At 38.5% G+C, this 20,975-nt stretch overlaps 1 protein-coding gene and 2 long non-coding RNA genes across 7 annotated transcripts in view; 2 read left to right on the top strand and 1 right to left on the bottom strand.

The window, feature by feature from the left end:
- Positions 1-525: 525 nt before the first annotated feature.
- On the bottom strand, positions 526-20,381 carry CBLL1 (Cbl proto-oncogene like 1). 5 transcript variants are annotated; one of them, XM_058725381.1, is made up of 6 exons: positions 20,219-20,381; positions 13,481-13,648; positions 10,122-10,222; positions 9,380-9,463; positions 6,622-6,695; positions 526-4,088 (listed from the first exon to the last, which is right to left on the bottom strand). In XM_058725381.1, the coding sequence occupies exons 1-6, from the start codon at positions 20,265-20,267 to the stop codon at positions 3,053-3,055; spliced, it is 1,512 nt and encodes a 503-aa protein (XP_058581364.1). In that variant the 5' UTR covers positions 20,268-20,381; the 3' UTR covers positions 526-3,052. The 5 variants fall into 5 exon arrangements, with proteins under 5 accessions (XP_058581364.1, XP_058581365.1, XP_058581366.1 ...); XM_058725382.1 differs by having other exon boundaries at positions 10,122-10,219; XM_058725383.1 differs by lacking the exon at positions 20,219-20,381 and adding an exon at positions 19,202-19,339.
- LOC131509545 (uncharacterized) overlaps positions 18,871-20,975 on the top strand; it is a 14,627-nt gene continuing 12,522 nt past the window's right edge. The window contains exons 1-2 of the long non-coding RNA XR_009260566.1: positions 18,871-19,003; positions 19,229-19,554. This is a non-coding gene — a long non-coding RNA (uncharacterized LOC131509545). The remainder of the gene's footprint in view (positions 19,004-19,228; positions 19,555-20,975) is intronic.
- The window catches only part of LOC131509546 (uncharacterized), a 2,503-nt gene continuing 2,063 nt past the window's right edge, over positions 20,536-20,975 (top strand). The window contains exon 1 of the long non-coding RNA XR_009260567.1: positions 20,536-20,975. This is a non-coding gene — a long non-coding RNA (uncharacterized LOC131509546).

The raw sequence follows: 20,975 nt of genomic DNA, 5'->3' as shown, positions 1-20,975 counted from the left end.
GATTTTCATCTGTGCAGGGGGGCCAGCACCCCGAATTCTCACGTTGTTCAGGGTCAACTGTACTTATAACATAGGACCTTTCCAAAATTTTCATGACATAGGAAGGACTATAGAACTTTTCAAAAAAAGAGGTATGATACCCTTCCAGTATGTTAGAACAGAAGTCAGCAGCTCTGTATACCTCATAAAGTCACTTAATTGTGAGTTTAAAAATACGTTCAAATGTCTTTTCCATTTACGTCAGTGGTATCTAGTTAGTATTTACACGATGATTTTGAGCAAATGATTTTTACAGGGCAAAACAGATACAGTTTCTTATGGTTTTTGCAACTGATATTTCCCAAATACTAGGTTATATTGTGAACGGGCACGCCACTGAAGAAACACTAACATTCAACTTGCTGGTTTCAATCTCAGCAAAAGTGAAGCTAATTTTACTGTAAAAGTTGTACCGACACAGACACACAGAAAATTTTGCATTCTCCCAAATGTGTCATCAGTAGGTAAAAATCCACCTAGGCAAAATAGTATTTATGCTTCCATTTTATTGTTTTTAAGAATTAAACTGCCACCTCAGTAGTCTTAAGAGCAATATAATGAAACATACATACATTTAATTTAGACTTATGTCCATCATAGCTTCAAAGGCTTCCCTGAAATAAGGCTGGGATTCACATCTTTTTCCTTGAGGAAATAAACACTAACAGTAATTTTGTTATCCTTCTACCCACCAACCCTCATTCAAACAATAACTGGATGAATTCAAGTCTAACGCCATTTAAAAATTTTGTCTGCTACAACACATTCATCTGATCTGCCTCCCTGCATAACACGTATTTTTTAAACCTAACTGAAAATAAATCATTTTTTAAAAAGTCTACAAGAATTCTCTTAAACATGTGGAAGTTTATCATGATACTAATTATTTTGTCCAATACATAGGCTAAGTGGTTTCATACCACATTCGACTCTAGTGAATTTCAATAAAAACAGGAGCGCTCCTCATAAACAGTTGAGAAGCCCTAAAAGGAATTTGGCTATTTTCTTATCACAAGAAACAAAGAATGGTATTGGATTTTCAACAGTAATATTTTAACAGCTCCTAAATAGGGGCATGAAAAGGAATCAAGTTTGCACCAGTCCAAGTACCTACAGTAATATGATAGAAGCACTCACCACCACCAGTTCATACTATTTATTTCACTCCCATGCTCCTAATAACAAGAATTTCTCACTAGATATATTGCATTAACACTGGACTCTCAAATTGCTAGATGTGAAAAATCACTCAACTTTAAAAAAAAAAAAAAAAAAAAAGAAAAAAGCATCTTAGTTATTTCCGGCTGGTCACGGTTGAAATAATCATTCCGCCTATCTCTAACTTCAGCTCTAAGTTCAGAGACGACTCTGCATCTCATTATCCAAGATGAGAAACTGTTTTGCCTGTGTCTGACAGAATCCAATGGTAAATTAGCCATCAGCTCACCCTTTGTCAAAAAGAAATGTTCTAAATGTACGCACTACAAACTATTTAATAAATGACATCTGCATACTACGTTTTTCATTTTTATATTATGCACCATTTTAGGGGGGAGGAAATACTTCACAGGGGTTTACTCAAAGGATATAGGACCATACCCTAAGAATGTTGATTTATACACATGAGTTCCATATAAAATGTAAGTGGTCATCTTAGCTGGACTGTAGCAAGCCCCTATAATGCAAATGCTGACTCTAAAGGCACGTTATAAAGCTCTGAAAATCACAATTTAGTCGTTACTTTTCTCCAATACAAACAAAATCATCTGGTAGTCTTCACTGGTGACTCCATTTTAAAATGTTCCCAGTTTCATACTGCTTAACCCATAAAAGGAACAGGAAATTATAGTCTTAAAATTTCAAGTTAGAGAAAAAAAAACCTTATCACACGGTAATGAAACCTGAGCAATGCAAGTCTGTGATTACAAGAATGTCCCTCATTAATACAATATTCCTCTACGGTGTTCAAATTGTACTTTAAAAACCCAATAAACAAGAACCCACCTAGAGCACAGGATCCAACTCCACCACGAAATGAGGAATTACATAAAGTCTATTCAGCCCTAAATACTTAGTTTGAGACAATGAGCAGAGTAGAACACTTTATCTAGAGAACACAATTTAAACAGTTCTATAAAATAATGTTACGTAAGATTAGTAAATGTGGTGCATCATGTGATTCCAACCATTCAGGAAAAAACGTTAATGAGTAACAGTATCCCCCAATAGCTTGGAGCCTGTAGAGTCAATTACTTTGGCCAGATCTTCCCAAAGAATTCCTAATGCCTTTTAATGTTATGAACATCAATATATCTTAGTACTGGAATTCCAATGTATTTTGGTGCTCCTGAGGCTGCCTAAAAATGAAAAGGCATCCAAGTGAAGTGCATTATATACTTAATATACCTCAAACTTTCAGTGCCTAAAATGTGAAATAATTCTCTACCACTTAACAGTCTGCCTTACAGTAAATTCTAGTAGATTTTTACTTTTAGGATTTTATTGTAACTTTGGGAAATTAGTGGTAAAACATATGGTTTTTAAAAAACAGTATGTGGCTGCACTTAAATTCACATAAAAATAGCATTTTTACAACCATTTTGAAATTTAATCCTTTTACACAGGTTAACAAAATGTATCACAAGAAAAACTGAACACTGGATTGAACAAAAGCACTATTTTTGAAAGTGGAACAATGAAAAAGTCTTCCCAAATTCTTTACAAATGGTCACCTCTGGGTCAATTTACCACACTAGGGGAACAAAGTTGTTAAAATATAGCTGTGCTCAACTGAGCCACTTATCTGCACTACAGTATAGTACTTGAAATCGATCCTAAGGTCAAGATTTAAAACCATTTTTAAGAGACAAGACCCTACGTGTTTTACGGTCACCTCAGGAAGAGGTGCTTCTCCTTCCCAGAACAGTCAAAGCTTAATTAAAAGATTGACTATACATAAGTTTTTGTTGGTTTTTTTCCTCCTCATCATATCTTCAGTTCAAAGCACTATGAATCATTGGTAATACGGTCTATATCTTGTCTGATCTGGATGATGTGGTCCAGGAAGTGGGGTTTGAGAAGGCGGACCCTGCATTCGTGGAGGAGGAGGTGGCCCTCTTGGTGCAGGCCATATACCAGGACTCATTCCTCCTGGTTGTGTAAATGGAGGGCTCAGAGTTCCTTGATCTTCAGTGAACTGGGGTAGAGAGTTAGGATTATAATGGTGAGGAGGGGGTGCAGTTACAGGTGGGCCGCCGTGCTGAGGCGGGGGAGGTCCTGGAGGAGGATGATTCATATAAGGTGGCATCTGGGCAATAATATGTCCAGGGGGAGGGGTTATTGGTGGTGGAGCAGAGGTCATTGGTGGAGGTGGAGCTTGGCTATAAACCAAGTGAGGAGTCCCTGTGGCCTGGGGAGGATGTGGCATTGGATGGCTTATTGGTGGTGGAGGAGGTGGGGGGGGTGCGTAATGTTGCTGTGGAGGCATAATATGATGAGGGTGCGAGACCACTGGTTGGCCCTGATATTCAGGATGGTGGTGAGCAGGTGCTGGGGCAGGAGGTGGTGGTTCTCTAGCACCTGAATTGGAGTCATCCTGAATAGGGACAGTTATTAAATTGCTGTGTTTTCTTGTTGAAATACGAAAGGTTTCCTGACTGACCGAACGAGGAGGAGGTGGAGCCATGGCCAATTCTGCTGGCGGAGCACGGATATCCTCGTGTGGCTGGTTATAGTGCTCGTGTGGCACGTGCTGCAACGGAGGTGGCGGCATCATGATGTGCTGCTTTGGCGGAATATGGCTCATGTGGTGCTTGTCTGGCGGCATTATAAAACGATCAGGGATTTCAGCTGGTGGTGGGGCGATAGGAGGATGGACGTTTTCAAGTGAAGCACGGGGAACAGGTTTTCCAGCTCTCATGTGGCGGTGGTTGATATGCGCCTGTAAGTCTCTCTGAGATAGGTAGGTTCTCTTGCACCCTTGAACAATGCTACACATGAAGAGAGAACCTCGCGTACACTGCTCGATCCGCTGAACGGGATCACTACAGCTGAACGAGAAGGGGAAAAAACGATTTACTAAAAGCAGACCAGAAAAATACTGCACAAACTCTCACAGATATGCCTGTTCTTGAAATCTGTTGTGGGAACTGCAAAAGTTCACAATTACAAGTTGCAGGGACCGTAAGTGAACCTTTAATCACTGCCACTCTGTGGTCTGTTGGCTTCACATTAAGCATCCACCCTTCTACCGACCTTGGAACTCTCCATACAAGTAAAAATTAAAAGTTGTTTATCAAACAAGAGTATGTTTTAAGAAAAGACCTATTGTTCCTAAGACACAGAATTATCTGATTGTCTCAAACAAACTCTATGCTTTGCATCCATTTGCAAAAACAGCCAGAAAGGATGAACCAAAGGTCTGTCATAGTCATGGAATTCAAACTTGTACAGTATTTACGGAGCAACAAGGATTTGCTGAGCAAACAATATGAAGTAAAAGACGCTGCAAGGACTGCAAAAATGTGTAAGATCATCCTCATCGACAGGGTTCTTGACATTAAGCAACGTAAACTATTTAAATTCAAACCCTGACTATCAGGAGTCCCTTAGGGAAGAATTATCAGACAATTTTACTACAAAAAAGTATGACCCCCTCCTTTCTAAACTGTAAGCACTAAATTTAACTCAGCATTTTCTTAATGACTCAGGGTCAAAATTATAACTCTTTCTCACTCACTATATTTAATCCACACTTGCCTTTAGAGTCTTTTGAAATAGTGGAAAGAGGACTGAACCAGGAATCAGAAGAACGGGGACCAAGTGCTGGCTCTGTAATCTTGGAGAAGTCACTTAATCTTTCTGTTTATTTCTTCATCTGCAATATGGGTTAAAATATGTACTCTAACAATGTTTTTTAGTTTTTGTTTTTTATCTACTTTGCCCTACTTAAAAGAATATCCTTGGGATAACTGAAAACAATGAAAGTGGCAGAACCGAATCACTAGTTAAGCAAGGAATCACTACATATGCATGGATATAGGCTATTATCACGGAATATGTGTTTCAGGTCATCTGAGACTATGTTAAATGGCTCTATATTCCTGAGTTTGAGCTGTGTCTCTATTTTCACCCTTGCTGTAAGGCTGGCACTCCTTGAGACTAGCAGGCTTCCCTTTAGTGGCCATTTGGCACAGTTCTCATTTGTTTGCTTCTAATATGCTGTAAACTCAGAAAGGTCTCCACTAACAGGAATGTAAGACACTTTCTTTTGGGTGGTGTTTAAAAGCAACAGTATATAATATTTGTATCAACTTGGGTTGCCATTTCTTCACTTCCTGGTCTGAGTCAGTTGAGCCAGATAGGCTTATGTTCTCAAATAGCTAAGTGCCGACCAGTGAGGTGCTTACTGGAGTTACTTTCAGTATCTTGAAAACTAAATTCCCTTTTCCATATTACCATTAGAACACTTATTGAATCATCCTTTCTCTCTCTCTCCGTGACGCCAATCTTCCTACACCATAAAAAGAAATCATCCCTTATAAGTGTCCATAATTGTGTTATCAACCCATACTACAAATCTTGGGATAGCTTCTGACACAGGTCATAAGGAATCTCAGAAGTCTACAACTGTTCCAAGGAAGTTGGTCTCAAAGCTTTCTCAAGTCTTCTATCAGGGGTTCTAAACTGGTATAAAAAGTTATCCTGGATCTTTCAAGACCATACCGAACTGGATCAGTATCAACCAATACCTCTAGATCTTTATAACTTGTCTGAGCCAATACCATGATGGTGCCCTAAGATATACTCAAGACATAAATAATAAGATTTGCAGGTAGTACATAAGAGCTTATACTTACCTAGTACTTATTATATGCTAGGTACTATAAATATAGATGTATGGACCTACTAGTTTAGTTCTAACAACACAGAGACGTAGATGCTATTTATTAACTCCATTTTACAGATGAAGAAACAATCTGTCACACAGCTAATAAGCGGCAGACTAGGGATCTGAAGCCAGGAATTGTAATTCCAATCGCTGCTTGATACTACCTCTCTAGTGTCCCATCAGAGAAACAAAACAAAACAACCGTTTTGGTTTATAACATTAATTTTGTGATGACACATGTACTTGTTTGGGTTAATGTGAACACTCAGATAATAGCTACCTAGCCTTATCCTAAGGAGAAGGCTAAGGCCAACTCTAGGCTCACAAAGAAAGGTTAGCCATGTCTACATATTTGATATCCTGCTGCTGACTTACATCATACTCTGATCTTCAACCTAGATTACAATTCATTACATCACAAACTTTTATTATTTAAAAATCTACTAATGGGGCGCCTCGGTGGCTCAGTCGGTTGAGTGTCCGACTTCAGCTCAGGTCATGATCTCGCAGTTTGTGGGTTCAAGCCCCGCTTCAGGCTCTGTGCTGACAGCTCAGAACCTGGAGCCTGCTTCAGATTCTGTGTCTCCTTCTCTCTCTGCCCCTTTCCTGCTCGTGCTCGTGCTCTGTCTCTCAAAAATAAATAAAAATGTTAAAAAAAATAAAAATAAAAATAAATCTACTAATAACCTTACCCTGGACACATCTTATCTCCTTTTTTTTCATGTAAAATTGCACAGTCATAGCAAAACACATGCTTGCACGGAATCTGTGAACAGAGACATATTACAGTTAAGCATACTAGAACAACTTAAACTATTTCCATAAAAAATAACTGTAAGCACAGTAACCTGGACATAAAAGGCACCTGAGAATTGCTCACTATGATAAACATTTATTAAGTACTAATTACAGAAAAGCAATAGTTAACCTTTTTTCAGTAACAGAGCCCTTTGAGATATAATGAAATATTTGGCCTTTCCCCCAATAAATATATACGTATGCATCTGCTTACATTTCTCCAAGTATAAATGCTATGAATTTCATCCGTGGTTCCTATAGAGGTAAAGCTCCTGAAGAAGCCCACACTATCCAAAGCAATCTACAGATTCATTGCAGTTTTTCACAGAACACAAAATCCTAACGTTTATATGGAACCACAAAAGACTCCAGATAGTCAAAGCAATCTTAAGAAAGAACAAAGCTAGAGGTACCACAATCCCAGCTTTCAAACTATACTATAAAGCTATAGTGATCAAAACAGTACGGTACTGGCACAAAAACAGACACAGATTAATGAAACCGAATTGAGAGCCCAGAAATAAACCCATGCATATACAGTCAATTAATCTACGACAAAGGAGGTAAGAATAAACAATACGGAAAAGGCAGTCTCTTCAGTAAATGGTGTTGAGAAAACTGAAGAGCTACATGCAAAAGAATGAACTGGAACTGGACCACTTTCTCACACCCAACACAAAATAAACTCAAAATGGATTAAGGACCTACATGTATGACTTGAAACCATAAAATTCCTAAAAGAAAACATACGCAGCAATCTCTTAGTAAACTTAATAACATTTTTCCAGACGTCTCCTCAGGCAAGGAAAACAAAAGCAATGGAAACCATTAACAAAATGAAAAGACAACCTACTGAATGGGAGAAGATATTTGCAAATGATATATTCAATTAGGGCTTAATACCTAAGATATATAAAGAACTCATACAATTCAACACCAAAACCCCCCATGCCCAAATAATCAGATTAAAAAATGGGCAGAGGACCTGAATAAACATTTTTCCAAAGAAGACATACAGGTGGCCAACAGGTACATGAAAAGACGCTCAGTATCACTAACCAGAGAAAAGCAAATCAAAACCACAATGAAGTATCACCTCACATCCGTCTGAATGGTTAGTATCAAAAAGACAAGAGAAAACATGTTGGCCAAGATGTGAGGGAAAACAAGAACCCTCACGCACTGTTGGTTGGAATGTAAATTGCTGCAGCCACTATGGAAAACAGTATGGAAGTTCCTCAAAAAAACTAAAAATTGAAGTACCATACAATTCAGTAATTCCACTTCTGGGAATTTACCTGAGGAAAACAAAAACACTAATTCAAAAAAAGTATATGCACCATTATTGCAGCATATTATAATAGCCAAGAAAAAAAAGATGCAGTACATATACACGATGGAATATTACTTAGCCATAAAAAAGAATGAAATCTTGCCATTTATGACATGGATGAACATAGAGGGTGTTATGCTAAGTAAAGTCAGTCAGGCAGAGAAAGACAAATACCATATGATTTCACTTATATGTGGAACCCAAGAAACAAAACAAACACAACAACAACAACAACAAAAAGAGAAACAGTCATAAATACAGAGAACATACTAGGGCGGGAGGCAAAAGTGAAGGTGATTAAGAGGTACAAACTTCCAGTTATAAAACAGAGAAGTCACAGGGATGAAAAGTACAGCATAGAAAATACAGTCGATTATATTGTAGTAACTTTGTATGCTGAAAGACGGTAACCACACTTATCACGGTGAGCACAGTGTAATGTACATAATTGTCGTATCACTATGTTGTACACCCAAAACTAATTTAATATTATAGATCAACCATACTTCAATAAAAATTTATAAAGTAAAAAGTAAAAAAAAAAAAATTAAAAGAAAACTCCCAAAGAAGAATACCATAACCATGTTCTATCTTATCCTGTTCCTCCTGAAACTGCCAAAGCAGTGAAATAACAAACACCTCCTACATTTAATGTAAGTAGCATTCTTCCCTGGCAGTTAATGAACTTATAAAAATCTAAATATAAATCAGAAGGACACAGTAAAATGATGTTAGACCATTTTAAAACTCATAGTCCATTACTCTTATTTAGCTACGCTACACAGCAAAGCAAGAGGGCCCGATCCATGCCCTCTACCAGGCAGACGTTACTGAATTCAATTTTTTTCAAATACAAATACAAAACTATCTTTTAAAGGAGGATATGTCAAAATTACTATAAAATTACAACTAGAGTTATAATTGTTTTTAATGATTAGAATTCAATTCTATTTGAATTATTAGTATTATTAGTTTTACATTAAAAATTATAGCTTTCGGAAATAAGTAACTGACTTTGTTGTTTAACAAGAAAACAATTTTTCCTTAATAAACCAGAATAAATATCCACTAACATGTATCAAACAGTCCAAAGAAATTCGTTTTCAGAAGTTAGTTAATTTTCAAGCAATTCAAGAATCTGTCAAGATAATTATATTAAATGCATGGTATCCCCAAATTTCCCTTGGCTATTCCATACTTAATTAAAATGTCACAAACTTAGTCATTAAACAGTGATAAACCCACCTACTTAAATTTCAGAATCTCATCTCTACACAAAAGTTTACATTTACTAAAACATTTAATTTAGTTATACTTACCATTCGCCCATAGATTTTAATAGGCAATCCACACTTGTCACAGAAGTGAACTGGCGTATCATCCTTTTCACCTAAGATGTTTATCTGTTGAATGATATAATTAAAATTTTCTTTTTAAGCATCTCTAAAAATTGTACTTATAATTTTTGCAATGAATTGGTTAGTATTTTATAAAAGTTGTTAATACAATTAGGAAATAAAGGTTTCTTGGCATAATTCCCACATATTCCCACATATTCCACATGATTAGCTGTGCCCCCATTAGTTTCTTTTTTCTAATGTTTACGGTTATTGATTTTACTTGACTTTACTGAAAATTATTTCAAATTATTTTTGAAAATAGTGGAAATAGGGCATTAATAAACAGATGATTTGAGTGTGCTTAAAAAAAGCGTAATAGCTGTAATAAAAGTTCATACCATTCTTTAAGTATTCTGATTATTCTAATAAAGTATTTAAAGTATTTTGCTGTTCTGGGGCGCCTGGGTGGCTCGGTCAGTTGAGCACCTGACTTTGGCTCAGGTCGTGATCTTGTGGTCTGTGAGTTCGAGCCCCGTGTGGGGCTTTGTACTGACAGCTCGAAGCCTGGAGCCTCTTTCAGATTCTGTGTCTCTTTCTCTCTCTGTCCCCACCCCTCCACTCTCTGTCTCTGTCTCAAAAATAAATAAACATTAAAGAAAATATTTTTTTATATAATAAAATATTTTGCTGTTCTAATAAACTTTTTTATTTTTAGTTTTACCTGGAAGTCCCAAAAAAGGTGTCCAGGAAATCTTCGCTGATTTCCAAACAGTTCGCCACCTTTACAGTCATACCGTTCTTCTTCATTATAATCAAATCCTTCTGAGAAAAGAAAGTGTTCTGAGAAAAGAAACTTTTCAAATCCTAAATTTCATTTTGGAAGTACATGTACATGGCACCACAGACCTGTTCACCCAAAAGCCCATCTGATGCCTTTCAAAGCTCTTCTAAGGACAAGATAATCAAGACTAGTTTAAGTCATTATAACATCAGCTAGAAATGATCTTGGCAACCATCTACTCCAACTCTCTTATTTTATAATTGGGAATACTGCAGTATGGAGACCTATAGTAACTCAATACATAGATTAAGTGGGAGAGCCAGGAACAGACTTCAGAACACTTCACTCCCATTCAAGTGCTCTTATTAATTCACCAAACTCTCTCTAGTATAAACCTTTACTAATTACCATCGTCACACTTGCCGCACAAACTTTTAAGATACTGATCACTTACTGTAATCTACCTACAAAAGTGGTATCATGCTGCAAGAGGCTGATTTTATTGCCAAAAGCATACAATGAAAATATAAAGAATTCTGCAGGTTTTTCTTCTTACAACTAAGCAAATTAGGTATCCTCTCCTTCAGTCTTAAAACTGAAACTGATTTTAGAAATAAGAACATATTCATACTTCATCTTTTCAATTAAAACCTCTCTCTGGTTGATCACCCAAACAGCAGAAGCCATATCATATCTAGTCACAAGTATCCTCCTCTCCACTATATGTATCAATAAAATTATGAAGATCATATGGGCTCAATTTCTCTGACCTTGATGGTAAGCATCTCATCTCATACAAAAGAAGAGAAAACCAATGGACAGTCCAATGGTAATTCTTGGTAGAATCCAATTACCTAAAGTAAAGGTGAGAAGGCAAATCTATCCCTCCAAAATGCCAGGCTTCTCATGACTCTTTACGCCCTAGAACTGGTCAACAGTGTAGACCAAGCGCACAAGTTTTAACTTTACCCACGTGGCTAAATTACAGTACCTGTGTATGGATGTACATATGGACATACACACAAATACAGGGAAGCAAGACTTTCCCAGTGCACTAATCATCTCCAATACAAAGTATACAGTTCAAGGAGTATTCTTAAAAGTTACAAATGAGTGACCCTCGCCTCTTGTATGGCCCATTTATACCTTATAAAAAGCTTCTGTCATCTAAAATTCAAAATAAGGAAGATCAGTTCTTCTTATCTAAAATGCTGAGTTATTGTGTTGAACAACAGCCAACAAAATGAGGAGCACAGTAATCATTTTTCAAAGTTGTTCAACCTGCACTCCCACCATTAAAGTATACATGTATAATTGTATAATACCATATTAGTACCCACATCTCCCTATTTTGATCTGCCTAGAAAAAACACCAATCACTTATTATTTTTTACCTGAATTAGTTGAATCAAAAGTAATCAAAAGTTATCTCCAGCCTCAGTTTGTTCTCTTAAAAGAGAAATTGGTAATAGTAGTTCCCTCTAGAAAGGGGTGTAAGCTTAGGGGATGAGAGGGGAGGGAATGAGGGGATATCTGAGAGGAAAAAGAAAGAAGGGGGATTTTAGCTTTTTTGCCTTGTTTGGATTATGATAACAAGAATGTACTTGCACGTTACTGTGTACTTTTTAAAAATTATTAAAAGAAACAAAAAGATCAAAGAAAGGGCACCCTACGTTATGAAGAGTGCAGCAATCGCCCTAAGTTACTACCACCACGATTTAGAACATGTGACTTCAAATGAACTTGGAGAGATACCCTACAATAAAAGGAACCATAAAATGAGGTATAATTAAAACATTTTGATTCCAAAAAGAAAAATAGATAGATTGCTGGAATAGAAGGGAAAAACTAGAAATTGACATAAATACTTTAGGCCTTTAATGTAGGATAATAGTGGGATTCTTATTCAGCACAGAAAAGACAGATTATTCAATGGTTAAGACAAACAGCTAGCTGTTTTAGAGAAAAAATAAATAGAGCCAGACTCCACTTTTTTCTTTTTAAATAACCAAATACACGTCCATAAATGTCCCACAGCAGGGATCAGCTAACTTTTTCTGTAGAAAGCTAGATTAGTAAATATTTTAGGCTGTGTAGGCCATATGGTCTCTTGCAATTACTCAACTATGCCATTATAGTGTGAAAGCAGTCATAAACAGTACTTAAATGAATGGGCATGGCTGTGTTCCAAAAAAACTTTACAAAAACAGGGCTGGATTTGGTCCACAGGCCATAGTTTGCTGACCCTATACTAACGGGTAAAATGGGAAAATTATTTTCTGTTCATGAAATAGAAAAAAGGCCCTTCTAAGAATTTTATAAAACCCAGAAGTCATAACAGAAGACTGGATTGGATATCTGATGACACAAAATCTTCAAACTTCACCACAATAAAAATTGGATATATAAAGTGCAAAAGGCAAATGGTGAATATACACAATATGTGACAAAGAGCCAATTTAATAATTTGTAAAGAACTCAGAAAAATCAAGAGAAAGACTACAATACAGAAAAAAATGGTTAAAAGATATGAACAGGTAGACCCTAGGCAAAAGAAATAACCGATACTATGTAAAGATATCCACATAACTCCATTCATAATTAAAGAAATGTGTATCAAAATGAAATTTTTAAAGGTTAATAGTCCCAATATTAGTGTGTGGGAATATAAATGGATTTTTTTTTCAGAGCCATTTGACAATATCTGTTAAATTCTAAGATGTACAGATGGATACCATCAAGCTGTAAAATACCCAAATTCATGCAAAGTTTAAATTAGACACCAAGCATACATGCTAAGCTATATGTACAAGGATATTTCCTGCATTGTTTTTAACAGCAAAAAAAAATCAGAAAAATTCTCGATACATTATAGTATATCTATAAATGAAGTACCTAAGCCTATTTTCTTAAATGACTACAACTGTACACACTGATAAGGCAAAATTTTAATTGCCATCTTACATGAAAAAAGGGCAGTTATATATTAAAAAGTTACTATAAAAAAGTTGTAAAAGAAATTATTTTGGTACAGGATTGTCAAGGTAGGGAGACAAATTTCACTTTTAATATTTTGCTCTCTGAAATGTTATTTAGGTTTTGTTTTTTTTTTTTTTTTTAATGATAGGCAGTGTTACTTTCAATAACAAAAGAAAAACCAAAAATATTATACAGCAAGAGAAAAGTGCATGAAAAATGAAACAGTAAGATAAAAAGATCTTAAATAAATAAGACCAGATGGAATATTTGGTGGAATCAGATACAATAGACTTTTGGATCTGTCAGTTTAAACAAATTACCTTCATCACCAGGTGGAGCCTTTGCAGGCATCCTGTTTATAGTCCTTGGAGTTCGAGGTGCAGTTTTGGCTTTGTTCCCTTGTTTGGAGATGAGCTTTATAGGAATTCGTCTTCGAACATCAAGACCACCCAATGATCCAGAACTATTAGTGCCTTGTAACTCATTGTCTACGTCAGAAAAAAAAAAAAAAAAAAAAAAAAAGTTGTAATTTCTTTCAGTTTTCCTTTTTGAAGATTATTCTGCTACAGGTATTAAAGTAACATATCCAACATTATCAAGGGCTGAATATGTGGGCTCTGATTTTAAATATTATATTATATATGTTTAAGCATTAATTTTCTCTATACTAGATAAACCCTTAAAGCAATGTTTTTTGAGATGGAACCCTTTAAAGAGTTGGCAAAAACTACAGAACCTCTCTCTAAAAGTAGACAATAGGGGCGCCTGGGTGGCGCAGTCGGTTAAGCGTCCGACTTCAGCCAGGTCACGATCTCGCGGTCCGTGAGTTCGAGCCCCGCGTCAGGCATCTGGGCTGGTGGCTCGGAGCCTGGAGCCTGTTTCGGATTCTGTGTCTCCCTCTCTCTCTGCCCCTCCCCCGTTCATGCTCTGTCTCTCTGTCCCAAAAATAAATAAAAAACGTTGGAAAAAAAAAATAAATAAAAAAAAAAAAAAAGTAGACAATAAAAATTTCCATGATTCCAGAAGAGTTTACAAAAACATAAAACCTTTGTAAGCCCAAGAACTTCTATCTTGAACTATAAGAGATTTTTAAAAAAAATAAATAAATAAAAGGAAGGAGGAAAAGAAAGAAAACCATCCACATCAACAAGCACACAAAACACTTGTTAAGTTAGAAAAGTGAATCTACATCAGGACAATCAATAAAACAAACAAAAAACTAACAGTGACAATAGCAAAATTAAAAAAGTAATGCAGGGGCGCCTGGGTGGCTCAGTCGGTTAAGCGTCCGACTTCAGCTCAGGTCACGATCTCGCGGTCCGTGAGTTCGGGCCCGCGTCGGGCTCTGGGCTGATGGCTCAGAGCCTGGAGCCTGCTTCCGATTCTGTGTCTCCCTCTCTCTCTGCCCCTCCCCTGTTCATGCTCTGTCTCTCTCTGTCTCAAAAATAAATAAAAACGTTAAAAAAAATTTAAAAAAAAAATAAAAAATAAAAAAATAAAAAAGTAATGCATTGAAAATGAAATTAGTTTTAAGGAAAGTGATTATTCCCTTAAGTGTAAAATAGCTTTTCTAAAAAGTATTCAGGAATGGTAAAGATTATTACACTATTTAGTAGCAGAAGCACACAATGATGTATTTGGGCTATAACCTTTATAGATATATACATGTGAGTGTGTTATTCTAAGCTGCATCGTAATGGAAAAATAGAGTTTAGAAGGATGCAAGGTTTCTGTAATTCAACTAGATCTAAACAAGGGACACTTTCTAAGGCCCTCCTTGTTATTAGCTATTAACTCATTTCCCATGAGTAACAGGAGGATTATTTCATAGAACTGACTCCATTTGAAGGTTAATAGTCCCCTTTTTTTTAAGTCTATGACAAAATATTATAATACAGAAAATATTCACTTTTACCCACCAAAGGCACAAAGGGAAATGTCCCAAAATAGGAAATGCAAATAATTTTCAAAAATAGTAACATTTTAAATATGACATACTGAATGAACTGTCCCTGCAGGAGATAGTGCAACCAAGATTGATAGGCCCACTGTCCACATTACATTCAGTAAAGCCAAATCTGAAAGCAGTAACCTAGTACTAATGACCTCCTCTCCAATGCTACTAGGTTTACAGACACATGTTAAATTCACATCAGTTTGCACTCTTCCTGAACAATTATTTTTTTAATTCAAAATAATTTTAATTCAAAATAATAATTTAATTCTTAATGATTAATTTAAATATCTTTCAGTCTACTTTCTACTATTACTTTTACAATAGCTAATCCTCAAAGAAAAAATTCATGGAAAGGAAGCATATGGGTAGCTAAAATCTTGAGTTAGGATAAACCCAACTGGATCAACTTTCAGCACTTCACCAAATGTATTAAACCAAGCTGAGTAATGTATTTCATCTGCTTTCTTCTAGTTACTTATGTAAAAGTACCTACAAGCAATGTAATAGCCAAAGGATGGATATGACAGAATCTTTTTTTTTGCTCAAAATGTATTCCTGATTTTTCAATAAATGAACAAAGCAAGCTGATGTAGACAGTTGACAGTTCAATGCTTTCCTTCTGATATTAGGACTCAATGGTTTTACAACTAGGTGAATGACCAAAATACCAACACTTCATCACTGCAAATCCTTTCCCTCCACCTTGAGCAGTTGAGATCACAACAGTTGCTTGCTTAGCCTACCACGACTTTCAGGAGTCCTCTGCCCTTTAACACCTTGCCACCTACCTCTCAGATTGCAAGTCCATAAACAAAGTACAGCATTCAATAGTGATATCATTCTGAGTTTGTCTTTTTTTTTTTAATTAAAAAATCAGAAAATACAGCACAATTTCTTTTTGAATATGTCAACTAAAAACATAAAGCCCATGGATATTGTTACACAAAAAAAGAGAACTGAAGACATAACTAGTCATTTATTTTTATTTTTTAAAGACTGTAAGTAATCTACATCCCACATGGGGCTCGAACTTACAACCCCAAGACTGAGTCGCAGGCTCTACAAACTGGGCCAGCCAGGAGCCCCTATAACTGGCCATTTAAGGTGAATCCACTTTAAAAAGGAGTAACACTTTTATATTATAGTTTTTTAAAGATTTATTTAGAATTTTATCCTGAATTAAAGGAACCAAGAAATATTTTATAAAATTTAGATTGCAGTTACAACTAAGTGCTAATTCTTAAAATGACCAAAGAATGAATCGAGTGCTAACTGGGCATTTCCTGGAGTAGTTTTTCTGGCAAAATTCTATTAGAACCCTAGAGGATAGCCTTCATTTTATGTTTGACTTTTCAGCATGATCATAAAATCAGTCACTTTTGCATAATATTCAAGGGTTTTATCAATTTCCCCAAGAGCCAGCCTCTCTTAATCCTTTGACATTAAAATCTTTCTCTTAAAATACCTACCCTGTCATAACATCCTCAATCAACTGGCTGACTGGAATTTCCTCATTGGCCAAGGATTTTATTTGTGATTCAAATAGTTATCAAATTCATGTTTATGAATCCCAAAAAAAACCTGAATCTTTTGCAAGGTTTGTAATCACAATCAATATACAGTATTTGACACTGTTTCCTGATATGAAGCAAAGATAATGACTTATAAAGAAATTAAACGAAGAGACAAAGGGCTGTCAGTACAGCATGTGACTCTTGATCTACATTGTAAGCTTGAGCCCCATGTTGGGTGTAGACATTACTCGAGACAAAATCTTAAAAAATAAAAAAAATAAAAAAAAAAAGAATAGAAAATATCTAGCAGGGATATCTTGAGTAGGAACTAATTTTTTTAAATGGTCAGCTCATTTGTGAATATTTTCATGTCAGGATGACTCTTACTTTCTCTGGCAATATTTTAACTTAGAGAACTAGGATAATAAATACTCAAGACACACACCCAGCGATACTACAACTTCTTAACGTAACATCCTGTAAACTGTGGAACAGGCTTAACTACCAATTCTAGTAATAGGCTCTAATGAGAAGTATTTTGCTAAAGTTGCACATTTGTTACTCTAACACCAAGGTCCCAGAGTTTCAATTCTACAAAATTTCCAAATACTAGAGATTCTTACAGCCTGATTCTAGGCCCTCTGTATTCTCATTCCTTGAGTGATCTCATCCATCCTTAAAATATTAACTCTCTGGTACTAAATCTCAAGTATGTATTTTTCAGCCCACATCTTTCCTCTGATTTCCACCTGACAACTTCCCTTGTATGTCCCAATACACAGCTCTACTTGGCAGCCCAAAATTTTGTTCCCAAATTCCCAGGTCTCACCTCTACCCCTTTTTTAAAAAATGTGTTTTCCCCAAATCAGTAATGGGCACTACCTAGGTGATCAAACCAGAAACCCAGGCATCTCTCCTTTCTCTCACAAAGCTCATATTTGAGTTCTACCACCAAAATACTGAATTTGTCCACTCCCCTTCTACTAAACCAAGCCACTTAACTAAGTCGAGTCTCTCTTCTGGTCTACTGCGATCACCTCCTAAATCGTCTATTTTCTATTATTTTTGTCTCCCTCTTTTACACCATCTCCATGAACAAGCTATTGTATTTTTAAAAGAAATTATGTTCCTCCTCCACTTCTGTTCAATGGCTTCGCACAGCACTTAGAATCAAATCTTTATCATGGACTTCAAAGTCTTGTAGGACCTGACTCCTGCCTTCCTTTTCAATCTCAGGGTTCCTTCCGTCTTGCTAACTAAGCTGCAGCTAACTGATCTTCTTTAAGTTTTCCTTCCTCAGAGTCTTTGTATTTGCTAGAAATGCTTTCCTCCTGATCAGTTCCATGACTGGATTCTTCTCATGCATCAGATCTCAACTTATAAATTCTACTTTTACAGAAAGACCTTCCCTGACCACTCTCTCTGAAGCCTCCTCCTATTAGTCTTTACCACAGAACCCGTTTATTTTCTTCAAAGCACTCACCATGATCTGTAATTTTAGGTTTTAAAAACCAAACAAACAAAAACAAAAGCCCTGTTTATGGTGTCTTCCCCAACAGAATGTAATCTCCATGAGGTCAGGGATTCAGACCGTCTTGCTTACCATTGCACCATTCCATCTCCAGACCTACAGGTATCTGGCATATATTACATTGACTAACACTCACTAAAACCATATAGATATAATTTTACATCTATATGTAGAAAACTAAGTAGGTATTTGATGACTGAGAACACCCTAACCAATGCTTAATACAAGAAATATCCTTTTTTTCCTACTTATGATATGGCTGACATAACTATACGGAACACTAACTAACTCCAAGTGCACTCTCATTCAATATCCAAAAACCACAAAGAAGAAAAAGCCAAACAAGACGTAACGAAGAGCGGAGTCATTCTTACTTGGACACAGAGACGAGAATATCTTGATTTTAAGCTCTCCTTTGTAAACGCCCCCAAATGATGGGTAAGGACCACAGCCGTAGCGCGGGGCATGCTTTGGGCTCAGGCAGAATAGCCGCTCCGAGTATGATTCCGAAAACCATATCCGACTCCCTTCTCCCACCTCTAATCCGTGAAGGACCGGAGAGACAATAACGACCGGCAGTGACCACCGCAGCACCCGCCCAAAACTGACTGAGACAGCAGGAAGTCTCTAACCCACTCCCGCGCATCGACACCCAGCGTAACAAGGCTTCCCCGACTCCAAAACTGGAATCTACCCGCCAGTCCCCCAAACTGAGAGCAGAGCACCCGGGACGAGGAAAAAAGGAGCAGAGCTCTCTCCTCCCCACGAGGCCCCCGCCTCCCACCGTCTGGGCTGGGAGCTCAGCAGAACCAGAGAAGTGGCTGTTGCCGGCACCGAGGCGGTAGGTACCGCACCGGAGGGTAGGCCGGGACGCAGCAGGCCCTTGCCGGGCACAGGGAGGGGTCTGTGAGATTTCCTTCTCACCGCCAGACCCCAGTGCTGTAGGGCGAGCGTATCCCCTCTCTGCCCGCTGGGCAGCAAGTCCCAGGCCGGCCAAGGGGGCATGGAACCGGGACCCCCACTGCCTCCGCCTCCTTACCAGTGTGATCCATGATTCGGCTCGCAGGGCACAGTGGGAGCGGAAGTCAACCGCGCCGGAGTCGCAGAGAGCGCGTGCGCGCTACCTTCCGGAGCCCGGGAGGCGGAAGTGCGACCAAGTTGCCTCGGCTTTGGCCTCCGAAAGCTTCCTTCTCTCGTCTACTACCCAACTCCGGTGAGGGAGTCAGGCATAGTTCGGGGAGAGAAAGGACACGCGAAGAGCTTCCAGGTCGAGGTTACTAAGACTCTTCCTCACGTGCTTCACGAGAAAGTAGCCTTTAACTGTGGAAAGGCGACCGACGGGAACGGGGGAGGAGGAGAGCGGTAGCAGCCGGAGGCATAAGCTCGCGGCAGGTAAGGCGGCCGCCCGCCCCCCGGGGAGCGCTGCCTTCTGGGACTTGTAGTGCGCTGGGGCCCCGGGGCCGGCCAGACTCACTGCGCAGGCTCGGCCGTTGGGCTGGCCCCACCCCGGCGGGCGGAGTAACGGTTTGGAATCCCCCGGAGTGCGCGAGCGCTGGTCTCCTGCACCCAGGGTAGGGAAAGTGTAAACACGCGCGCTCCGGAAGGCGTCCTCCAGTGGGAGGTTGCCCAGGGCATGGTCGAGCTACGAGAGAAGAGAAAGGCTCTCTGCGTATTGTCTAAATTTTGCTTTGTCCTGACCAGCTACGCAGAGCCAACTTGGTATATACCCCCGTTCCCACTAATTAAGTTTCTGATCGTTGAAACACAAAATGCTTGACTAGCACTCGTTTGTGTGTTTTGTTTTGTTTTAGAGCAAACGGTTGTGGCGCTGGGAGCCCCCCCGACCACCTAAGGACTGGGCTTAGGGCCGGGTGGCGGGTGAGTGCCCCGCAGCTGCCGCTTCCTCGGGGGACACCGGCTGTAAAGTGCGACGCGGAGCCGGGGGACGGGACGGACGCGGCGTGAGGTGGAGGGAGCGGCAGGGCTGGCCGGAAGGGAGAGGTTGAAAAGGAAAGGCCTAAAATGAGGAAGAGAGAGTTAGCACAACAGGCAGTACCTAGTTCCAGTTCTTGGTCCCCGGGGGTTGTGGCTGCGGCTGCCTTCATCGTCCTCAACCAAAACAAAGGAAAGTACCACAGAGTGGTTCCTGGGGACCTTCAGTGCGGTCTCCACCTCGCCGACTTGGCTCATTTGTGTCCACTCCCTTCTCCAGCCCTCTACACTTGATGCTCTCGGATGAGTAGAAAGGAGCACAATTAGTAGAAAACACGAGCTTGGGAGCCTAGGGATTTGGGTTCTATTCCTGTCGTCCCCTGGTGACGACATCAGTACCTTGGGTTGTTCACGCTTTCGGTGCCAGAGTTCCTGGATCAATAGGAGATTACTATATTGCCCTCTGACAGACGTTGTCACGGTGCCGAATTCTGGATTAAGTATGTGCAGCGATGCGTTGTATCTGTAGTTAGGCAGTAACAGCTTGGAGTCATAAAGATCAGCACTATGAGTGCTCTGTGCTGATCTGGGGCGTGTTGTACTGGGGTCTTTAAAAAGACTGCCCCGCTACACCTGAAGCTTTATGAACAAGTTTTTAGGTACAATTACAACCAAGGACCATTGTGAATCAGAATCACCCCTGCTTTTGTTTACATGTAGATTTCTGTATTAGTAAGTGGTTTCCAAGATGCTTTCAATTGCTGGGCTTATTTTTTGTTTTGGAGGTTTGGAGGAAGGAAGCTTAACCATACCTTCCCACTTCTCTAAATACAGTGCTGATACGATGGGTCATTTCTCACCTATTTGAGGTATAGAAGAAG

Source organism: Neofelis nebulosa, chromosome 4 (genome assembly GCF_028018385.1).
Source record: "Neofelis nebulosa isolate mNeoNeb1 chromosome 4, mNeoNeb1.pri, whole genome shotgun sequence".
In the NCBI taxonomy this organism is placed as follows: domain Eukaryota; kingdom Metazoa; phylum Chordata; class Mammalia; order Carnivora; family Felidae; genus Neofelis; species Neofelis nebulosa.
Note: the sequence above shows the minus strand (reverse complement) of the source record. Positions and strands in the feature narration are given on the sequence as shown.

Excerpts from the sequence above, each read along its gene's own strand:
- CBLL1 (XM_058725381.1), bottom strand. The coding sequence starts at position 20,267 with ATGAAGGCAGCCGCAGCCACAACCCCCGGGGACCAAGAACTGGAACTA. Across the intron at positions 13,649-20,218 it reads GGACCAAGAACTGGAACTAG|ACAATGAGTTACAAGGCACT; the intron begins GTACTGCCTGTT and ends TTTCTGACGTAG. Across the intron at positions 10,223-13,480 it reads GGCTCCACCTGGTGATGAAG|AAGGATTTGATTATAATGAA; the intron begins GTAATTTGTTTA and ends TTCTTTTCTCAG.